This window comes from Prosopis cineraria, unplaced genomic scaffold, assembly GCF_029017545.1.
Source record: "Prosopis cineraria cultivar Desert tree isolate PC_DT_omini unplaced genomic scaffold, ASM2901754v1 PC3, whole genome shotgun sequence".
Classification (NCBI taxonomy): domain Eukaryota; kingdom Viridiplantae; phylum Streptophyta; class Magnoliopsida; order Fabales; family Fabaceae; genus Prosopis; species Prosopis cineraria.
In genome coordinates this window covers 31,231,992-31,242,845 of record NW_026555334.1, presented here as the reverse complement: position 1 = coordinate 31,242,845, position 10,854 = coordinate 31,231,992, and the positions used below count along the sequence as shown (strand labels likewise).

The 10,854-nt window shown below is 31.1% G+C and overlaps 1 protein-coding gene across 1 annotated transcript; it reads right to left on the bottom strand.

The window, feature by feature from the left end:
* Window positions 1-1,073: 1,073 nt before the first annotated feature.
* LOC129304834 (gibberellin 2-beta-dioxygenase-like) lies at window positions 1,074-3,111 on the bottom strand. Its single transcript, XM_054944655.1, has 3 exons — window positions 2,544-3,111; window positions 1,990-2,338; window positions 1,074-1,672 (listed from the first exon to the last, which is right to left on the bottom strand). Exons 1-3 carry the CDS (start codon window positions 2,948-2,950, stop codon window positions 1,424-1,426), a joined length of 1,005 nt encoding a protein of 334 aa, XP_054800630.1. The 5' UTR covers window positions 2,951-3,111; the 3' UTR covers window positions 1,074-1,423.
* Window positions 3,112-10,854: the final 7,743 nt, after the last annotated feature.

Here is a 10,854-nt window from a genome sequence, read left to right as displayed (position 1 = left end):
GAAGGGGGAAAGGGGAAGGAAACGTGAATGTGGATAGTCAAAATGGGAACACCTTTTAGTTTGCTTGGAGTGGGTGTGACTGTTGACCATGAGACGCGCAAAGCGTTTTCATTCGTAGAATGAGCACAGCGTGCTTATCACTCCTAGATTAATTTGGGCCTTAAATTTATCTTAAGATATTTTTATAGTTTTATTTTAAATTAATTTTTAATATTATATTTATTAAAATAAAAATTATAAAAAAATTAATATTCAATTTAAGTGGTCTTCTGTGCTTATCGAGAAACGAGCACAAAACTTTTATTTTTATTCTTATCAAGTTTTAAATAATTGGCACAAAACTTTAAGTCTGGATTTAAATTATAATTTTTTTATCTTAATAAATTTAATATTAAAAATTACTTAAAAATCAATTTAAAATGAATGGCTACGATCATTTTGAGATAAATTGAAGTTTTAGATTATCCCTTAGGCTGATGGGCGCACCGAATGCAGACGCGGGAATGTCCTCCTCTTCACAAACTTCTCTCTCATTGATGTGTCACTCTACAGTGATACTCTTTCATTCCTCCCTCGCTCACCCCACCGTTCTTTAATTTCTTCACTCTTTTGTTTTTACTTTTTAGGAAAAAGATTCTCTCCTGCTGAGTTGTGTCCCAGTCCATCCTGGTGTGTGTAAAAGTGTGGCAAAGTGGTAAATATTTCACAGAAGGAAGCCTAAAGAAAAAAGTTATCATTGATGTTTTTAACAACCAGTAGGGAACTTGAGGGAAGCACCAGGAGAGAACTGCTGCTCCCTTTTTTACTACTCTTGTTCTCACTCCATACTAACTTGTTCCTTTGTTCCTATTTCCATGATAACACCACCTCTTTACACAAATAAAATTAATAAGATTCAATATTTATATTCACATGTATGTTTGTGAGTTATAAGTAATTAAGTTACTCTTTTTTTTTTTTATAAAAGGAACTCCACACCATAGTTGATCTAACATTTTAGCTCGACAGACCTTTTTATCATCTCAATGCAGACTAAACTCCATTTATTATTTTGAATAAAGAAGACATTAAAAAAACAAAAACTGACTCGTGAAGTCATTGAGAAATCTATTTAATATTCAAACAATATACACCATCACACACAGCTGGGCTCCATCCACATTACGTCGACGCTGGTGGTTACATGAAAATTAAAACCAAAATAAAAATAAGAAAATAAAAGATCCCAGACAATATTAAACAGCAGCTTGTTCCTTTCACTACTAACATGTCAAGCGGAGTCAACTCTTTGAACCCTATTTTCCCATCTGACAACAAAACATACAGAGAAGAGGAAAGAAAAAACCTAAAGTACGCTAAATCAAAGCAGCTGGGGTGCAAATTATATCTGGACCCTTCCACTCATGGATGATTCATGATCTCATTAGCCTGCAGCTTTCTGGAGGAGGGCCAGCCTATTATCGCCGAGCCTTGACTTGTACATAGCCTTCTTGTATTCACACCATGTGAATTCCTTGTACAGGCTCTCTTCTTCCTCCCCCATTAATGAAGCTAGAGGTCCTATCTTTTCGCTCAACGGTGGTCCTCCGAAGTATATCATTGACAGCCTTGACCTGCTCGGGTCTGCCACAACCCTGTGCTTCACGCTCTTGAACCTCCCGTTCGTCATCACCTGCATCCATGTTTAACAAAAATGTTGAACCCGACTTCTGTACATATTGTTGATTACTACAGCAGTTTATCATTACTGATAAGAAAAAAAGAATCTTCTGTGAAATCAAATGTTTGGCTGATATTATCGCGTCTTTTTCAACCAATTAAGGGATCATGATTGTTCTCGCGACACATAGAGCAGAGAGAGAGGGAGAGGGTTAAAAAGGCGGATAAGATAGATGTCAATACTAAGTAAAAAAATTACAGGAAGAATTTGAACAGATTTGATTTGAGGTAAAATGAATCGTTGTAACTGTAGATTGAGATGGGTGGTACCTGCAGGGTATCGCCAATGTTGATGAAAAACGAGGTGTGATCCGATGGGACCGAAACCCAGGCCCCATCTCTGAGGCAAATTTGCAGGCCCGACGTGTTGTTGGATCTCAGCACAGAAATCAACTGTGGGTCCGTGTGTTCTCCGAACCCAATCAAGCTCTTTCCACTCAATGCTTCCTGCTCCGAACACGGGGGATAGTGGTTCAGCCTGAACAGAGAATCGCTCTTCTCGTCCCTCAGCAGCCTGCTAAATGCATTCCTTTCTTCAATACCCAGCCCGTCCGCCATTAATTCCAACACCTGATAGCTCAGGTTCCTCACCGCCGAAACATATTTCTCCAAAGCAGAGCTGCCAATTGTTAAACCCAGATGAGAAAAAGAAAAAAATATTTGTTTGTTATTACGCAACGTTGTCCACGAGCTTTGTTTATCTGAAAGGTAAAATCTCAAAATGCTTCTGAAGAGGAACCAAACTCCATTCATGAAGACGATATACTGTGTTGGTTGAGAACAGGGGAATGAAAGAAAGAAGCAGGGGACTCTGTTTTGCTTACCAGAAAGCAGGGGGGTATTGATTGAAGACGAAGAGAGTGTTGGGCGAGATGACATCGGGATTAAAGTTGAGGAGGAGATATTCGATCCAACCGACATCGCCGTTCCAGCCAATTCTTTTGCTTCCATAGCCGAAAGGGTCAGGAGGGCCTGCGCGGTCTTTGTCGGACTGAGGTCTGGCGAAGAACCTGAGGGCTTCATTCTCGACAGCAGTGATCAACTCCATTGGGACGCCATGGTTGAGGAGTTTGAAGAAGCCGAATTCCTGGGAGGCCTGGATGACAAGGGACTTGGCGTCGGAGCGGGAGAGGTCGACAACAGGGATTCCGTCGAAGAAGGTGGCGGGCTTGTTGCAGGACTTGAAGAGGAAGAGGTTGTCAGGAGGAGGAGGACGAGACACAGCAACCATGGCTGAGAGAAGCAGAGGAAGGTGATGGGGGGAGAGAGAGAGAGAGAGAGAGAGATGAGTTAGGAGATTAGGGTTGTGAATGGAAGGGAAGGGTGGGTTAGTGGGGTTTAAATGGAGGAGAGGAATGAGAGGATGAGTGCATGAGAGCGGTGAGCGAGAGGCGTTACCAACTATAAAAATCAGCCATCTGGCCACTTCATTGTCTGCTTCGCATTTATACTATCGACACTGCAATTATACTTCTTTTTTTCTTCTTTATGCTCACCATCTCTCTGTGACCCTCTTACTGCTAGCAACCCCCACCCCCCCCCCCCCCTTTCCTGGAAATACTCTGTCCTTTTTTTTTAATCCCTTTCCTGTAAAAACTCTGTCCTTTTTTTTTTATTGTAAAAAAAAAAAAAGGTATCCTGTAACCGGCAGTTATAAAGTTAATCTGTTGCGTTTGAAGGGCCCATGCTACCATCTATGCTACAATCGTACGCCCTTTATTTTTGAACACGAGAGAATTTAACATGTATCAAGGAGCATGTATTCCAATTTTTTCAAATTCTTCATGATAGTTTATTCTTATTAGACAAATTTATTTAATTAATTATAGCGATAATTTAATAAAAAAAATTAAATTCAGATATAACTATTATACATAATCAACTATATTAAAGAGTGTGAATTAATTATTTTCTTTTATATTTAAAAATAGAGAGCATACAATTTATAATTATATACTCCCTCTATTTAAAAATATAAGGCATTTTTTGAGGATTTTGATATTTAAAAATGTAAAATATTTTTAATTTTTTGAGATGGGATCATTATTTTTTTTTAAAAGTGCATCTATTGATAATGACTTCATATCTATTATAAAGTGTTTAATAGGAATAAATGTAAAAAGATAGAGTTAGTTTGAAAGTAGGTAACTAATTTATTGAAGGATAAAATTTAATTAAAAATATCTTAGTTTTTTAAATGGATGGAGTATATATATGATCTTTTTGTTTGATACTCCCTCCTCTCTTTCTAATTGGAAATTTTTTCTACCTCTTGATTATGGAGCATTTAATAATCCTCAATTTATTATACCCTAGTTAAAAATAGTTTTATTAATGAGATTAATATTAGAAGCCATCTATTGATTAGGGGTAAATGCTAGTTAAATTCTAAAATATTAAATTAATGACAATTAGATCTTGATAATTTTTTAAAAATAAATTATAAATATTTTTTTAAACAGTTTACCAGCAAGAATTTTAGATACAATTTGAGAATTTCATTTAAAATTAAAATTTCTTATTTATAATTAAAATTTTTGAATTTGTACTTGTTTAATTTAAATTGATATTTATAACTCCTTTTTCATAAAAAAATTTTAACTGTCATTAATTCAAAGTTAAGAGTAACATTCATGCTCCTGATAATTATTAAATAAGGGTGTCTTAGGAAATAAATGTGTACTTGCAATATATTTATTGACCCAACTTCATTGATACTTTATAATCCTATTTATAAGATATTTTTAATATATTTTACTAAAACCAATGAAAACCTTAAAACACATTAATTTTATTTAGAAATTTAATAATTTTTTAACTTTATTTCTATTAAATATACATACTTTAATAATATATTTTTTCTTTTCAACATTCAATGGTAGTCAAATAAAAAAATTTAAAATGAAAATATAATAAAATGACTTATAAATAGGACCTAAAAAAATTTGGTCCCTCTACCTTATAAATAGAATTAGAGGAAATACTTAAAAATCAGTTATTGGCCTCTTAGAAAATTTTGAGAGTAACTAATGATATAATGATATTTTTTTATCTAAAATTCTCATTATAAGGTTGTGCCAAAATTACTTGCAAATAATTAATGAATTAATTTAGATATTAAAAGGGTCAGCTATAACTAGAGGAGGGTAAATTTGAAAGGATTCAGGATATTAACTACTACTTCTATTAAAAAATATAAAATATTTTTAATTAAATTATACTTTTAATAAATTAATTAATTAAAATCTTTAAAATGACACCACCATCTTATCATACTTGTGCTTATTTGATATGATGTTTGATTTAAAAATAAAGGATTGATTCATTGATTTATTGAGTATATTTTTATAAAACGTCTCATTCATCACACAATAAAAATAAAAAATATTTTATAATTTTAATATTTTATATTAAAAATGTATTATATTTTTAAGCGAAAGGAGTGGCAAACCATTCTTGTTGGTGAGTAAAATGATGGTTAAAAATACTTTATAATCTAGATGTGCATTATCAAGCCACCCTATAGTGAGAAGCCACGTGGATGCCAGATGGAACAGTACCCATGCCATAAAAGGAACGTTGAGCCATATAGGGAAGGAAAATGGGAAAAGCTAAAAATGTAAAATAATGATCACACTCGTGTGTGTAAATGTCGGTTGACAATTACGTGGTTACGTTACGGAAGGTATTACTCGGCCAGTTTTTTTTTTTTAAGAAAAAAAGAAAAGGTCAAGAAAGCCCTTTTATTTATTATTTTCATTCATACACACAAATAGATATTCCAACTTAATTTTTTTTTCCCTCGGGTTCAAATTTGACCTAATGTTACTTTCTTGATGGTTATGGGAACCCATTTCGCTTCCTAGTTTGGTGAGTTGCAGTAAATTATTGGTTATATATATATATATATATATAATATGCATATGTATAAGATTCCTTTGTAAACTCAACTGATCTCTAGATGACTAGCTCCTCCGAATCGAAAATATGGGGAAAAAAGAGATATACGTATGGATTATTAATTATGATATGGATTGGAGGAGATGGAGATTCGATGAATGGACGTTCAACTGCGAGAGCTTTCAAATCGGGCTAACGTTTTTAGCAGAGTCGTAGAGAAGACGGGGGCAGCATCGTACATACCATAAACATGAAACTGAGAGATTAAGTGAATCGAGAAAAAGATGAGCAAGGTACACACAATTTATTGTGATAAGCTTTTCGTGGGCATGGTTGCATAACTTTCACAGAATAGTAAATCTCGCATGCATTTGAGAGGGTGGTACAATCTCCCTACGCAGTAGCTTTTGCTTTTTTTTTTTACCACTAAGTTGGACCAGGTTTGAAATTTGGGGGACAATTTGTACTCCCTCTACTTGACATCAAGCAATTTTTGTTAAAAAAAATATTTTTTATATAAGGCACACAACGGTAAAAAATTAATATTTTTCCCAATTTTATTTCTGATTTATTTATTGACATTTGAATTTTTGAACAACAATTTATATTTTGGTTATTAATTGTCAAGAAAGGTAAGATTAGAGAGTTATATGTTTTTTTTTTTTTTACAATTGTAAGATTATAACTAATATTTTTCAATTTAATAAGTGGGAAGTTGATTAATTTCACCTTATATTAAAGATAGGAAAGAGTACATGCAGGTGGATGATATTATGTATATTGTGTTGGTTATGACTTGGGAGTTGGGACTTTTTGTGAGACAGATATATCTCATAATTAATTATGCACGGTTAATTCTATTAATTGTGCAATTAGTTGTAATTTTAAATAACTATCTCACCAAACCAAGATAGAGAAAAGTAATTATACTTCCTATAATTACAAAGTGATTTTTTTCTCAGAATTACCTCAAATTTAATAATTTGAATTTCTACCTTATATTTAGTGGATTTTAATTGTTCTTCTCAATTAAATAAGAGGTATATAATTGTAATTATGTAATTGACACACTAGCATAATTTTGTTTCTTATAATTTGAACTAAAATAGAATAAGTCTTATAATTGTGTAATTTGTGAAAATTGTATATTAATATATCGATGATATGTTGATGCAATCTACTTGATTGTATATTTAAATTTTGTAAATAATATTAAGAATTATAATTATATATCAAAATATAATTTATATTTTAAAATTGAATTTTTAATCTTAAAAAAGCTACTTCTAAAATAGCTCAAGGTTAAAATATAACTACATTTTGGCCCTTTAAACATCATTTTAGGTTCGATCCTTAAAAATGTGCATAAAAAAATATCGTTTGAGAGAGGATAAACTTTTAAATGATACTTACATTTTTTAAAGGATTAGTCCCACACTTGTCGGTTGTAAGGAAACTTTGGGTTAAACTAAAAAAAAAAAAAACTATACTTCAAAATTTAATAATACAATTTCTTATTTTAATCTCAAATTTATGAAATTTGAGTCTTAAGACATAAGTTTTCTAATCAAAATGTTTGTATTTCATTAAAAGATCATGTTACTTCATCTAAACAAACTTATTAAAGCAATAATTAGCAAGTAACTGGGTAATTCTAGAACTTAAATACTGAATTAATTAAATACAAGGTTAATATCTCTTGTGTTAGATGAAATAAGAGGCTCGAACTTGAGAAGTAATATAAGGTAACATATTATTAATTGCTGTACGAAGCCTGATAAAAATTGTAAAATTAAAATCCAACCAAAAATTGAAGGCCGTACCAATCTTGGGCTACAGGGGAGAACTGGGGTGTGTCAATTAGATCTATGGTGTTTTCTTCTACTTGGTATGTTTGAAAAAATCCCAACAAATTAATGAGCGGTTTAGCTAATGATAAGAAATTAAGGACAATCATAACGATCACAAATCTTATTTTCCTTTTGGCTTCCCTGACTTGAATCGGTCATCATTGGAAGTTGTCTAAAAGAGACGTCATGATACAATATAATTAATCGAGAGAATAATATAAAGCCATATGGAGGATTGAGGTGAGAGATAGACCTTAATTGCTATTTTCATCTAAAATTAATATCGCATGGACGTCCTCCATCAATCAGTACTATATGCTTCTATTACAACTGCTCTCTTAAAATAGCATTATATATATATATATATATATATATATCATCAGAGTTTATGTCTCATGAGTTCTCTTTTTCTTTTGTAGGGTTGGGACTGCATTATTGTGCATAATATGAAAATATATACATACATACATATATAAATATATAAAATTATTTTTTACTTTTTGAGGAGAGAAAAAAAAAAGTTACGCCTGTATTTTCTGATGAAGGGGTTCTCTTAGTTAACAAGCACATACTCTCTATGTTTCAAAATTTAGAACGCTTTTAAGTTTTAACTATTTCACAATAATTTAAAAATATTTAAAAGTAATTTCTATCATTAAAAAGATAAAAAAATTATCTTTAGTTTTTAAGATTATCCTCTCATGAAAATTAATATATCTTGATTTCCTTTAGATAACGTTTGGATTGGTGATTTAAATTTGAATTTTAAATTTAAAATCAAACATTTTAAATCCATATATTTAAAATATTTTTGTTTAAATAGTTTAAAAAATTTTAAAGGAACAAGAGAAATAATTTGGGATTTGAAATGAAAATGAAAATTGTAGATTAATAAGTTTGCCTATATTTTTCATTTTATGAGAAAATAGGACAAGATATGAGAGAAGATGTGAGAGCGATAGATGCAAAAATAGAAAAAACATGAAAAGAATAAAATACTTTAAGTAACTAAAATTTTAAATGACTAAAGTGTAGAGAGAAGTTGAAATTATAAAGGAAACTAAAGTGAAAAATGGAGTACAAATCTATAGATTTTTATATTTCTAGAAGGGAGATTTAGTCCAAATCTAAATTCGTATTAATCAAAATACAATATTAGTTTCTTTCTTATATAATCTTTCTCTACAATACATTTAATAAGGGATTTGAGGAAAAGAAGAATATATGGCTATTAACTTTCTTATAAAGTATCACATATTTTAGACCAACACTAATTAATAGAAAATGACTTATATTTTGAAAGAATCACATTCAAAGATCACTCAAATAAATTAATCACATACAAGAACAACTAACAACAAATTCTGTTAAAAAAAATATAAGTTCATATTTTTATTTTAATAGCAATTCATTTTATATTGGTCTTTGTTTGTGAATAATTTATATTAGTATTCCTTGGATGATATTCTCTCTTATATTTTAGACAAAAGGGAATATGATATTCTCCAAAGTCCTAATTAAGGTACCACTGAATTATTCAACTTTTATTCAAAAAAAGGTTTTCAACTTGTAATTTCTTTAAGCACATACAGAAGAGAAGAGAACATTTGATTTTTTTTTTAACAGAGAACCTTTGATTCTTTATTAATTAGTCTTTCTTTACAAGGAATGAGCGTACGGCGTGATTCCTTCTTAATATATAGGTAAATTATAATTTATTAATTATATTGATTATTATTATTATTTTTTAGATATCAAATGTGAGTGAATTTGGCTTGGTGTGAGGAAAAATCCCACATCAAAAAGCATTGAGTTAAAGAAGAAATATATAAGTAGAAAAGATCCATAAATCAATCAATGCTTTAAAGTTTTAAGTTAAGATATGATATTATATTATTTATATATGTTTCTTAGAACTGACACTAGACTACAAAGTTGTTAATATATGATACCTCATATAAAGCGATTGTATTCACAATTGTCTTATATGAAGAGGCAAAGCATAGGTGCAAGGAAATTTAGACCACATATAGAATGGTTGCATAAAGAACCGTCCTATATGTTAACAATATAAATGGATACTTAAGCGACCATCCTATATGGCCTTAGAGATTTTAAATTTGGTTGAATATGAAACCTCATATGTTCATAATTGTCCTATATTTTCACATACATAATTGTCCTATATGTGTTGCTTTAATAGATGATGCTTTAATAGAAGATAGTTATTAACCATCCTCTATGTGGTAAAAAACACTCTCCATAACCACTTCTATTTGTGTGATAGCTAGGCTCATTCTCTCCCTTTTGAGACGCTTACCTACTAGTGCCACTAATAAAGAATTGGTTATATTTAATGGTTATTTTTATTTATATTTAATGGTCAACAATCGTCATAAGCCCTCATCATATATTAAGGATGGCTATATTTGAAGATTAAGGAACTATCAAGTATTATGCCTAAATATTTGACAGATCAATCGTCATATATAAGTGCTCAACTTTGGCTTATAAAAGGGGTTATGCTGTCATAGGTTATGGTATAATTATAACGCATATTTACGATATATATTGTTAACATGTTCTTCACGACTGTTTTCTGTAATATTATAAAGAGACCTAACAAAAAGGGAGGAGGCAAAAGCTGAAAGATTCAAACAATTGCAAAGGAGAAAATAGTTGAAATATATATTTAGTGTGTGACGAGCATGCTTGCCCTTGAGAAAATCCTCCGTAGTCTTATCTCAATCCATCTGGCGGACTATTTTAACGTGAAAATGAAATCCTCGATTGTCTGAAACTTAATTCCAGTTTATTGTGTCAAGATGTCGTCTAAGAACACGTGTAAGACAAATTTCCTTGGGCTTATTACAACAGGACTATGTTGTTCCTAGTGCTCAAAATGGCTGACTTTTCGAAGAACTAGCTTTGATTAAATAAGTCGATCCATATCTTATTAATGGAGACAAAAGGGGTGAAACAAAGATTGTTTGTTCCAATATAACACAACAAAGATCTTCTAAAAGAATCCCGCTGTGGCGATTCTTTTAATTACAAATGGCGATTATATTCAAACTTTCCTTATAAGCCTCTCTGGCATTGTAAGTATGCATTCGATGGGGTGAAAATTAAAATGTAACGTCCTCATGACGTCATGTTTGGTTTGCTTGAATGAATAAAATAGTGTCGGAAGGATCGTGACCTCCATTTGGTTTAAATGAATAAAACTGTGCAGATAAGAAATAATTAATAATGTAATTAAAGTGATCAATTTCTATTACAACATATTCCAATAATATTTCTACCGTAACAAACATGTTAATGTAAAAATATTCCTACATCTTGTTTAAAACATTCCAAACGAAGTAGTCTCATTCTCATCCCT

Excerpts from the sequence above, each read along its gene's own strand:
- LOC129304834 (XM_054944655.1), bottom strand. The coding sequence starts at position 2,950 with ATGGTTGCTGTGTCTCGTCCTCCTCCTCCTGACAACCTCTTCCTCTTC. Across the intron at positions 2,339-2,543 it reads CAATACCCCCCTGCTTTCTG|CTCTGCTTTGGAGAAATATG; the intron begins GTAAGCAAAACA and ends AACAATTGGCAG. Across the intron at positions 1,673-1,989 it reads ACATTGGCGATACCCTGCAG|GTGATGACGAACGGGAGGTT; the intron begins GTACCACCCATC and ends ACATGGATGCAG.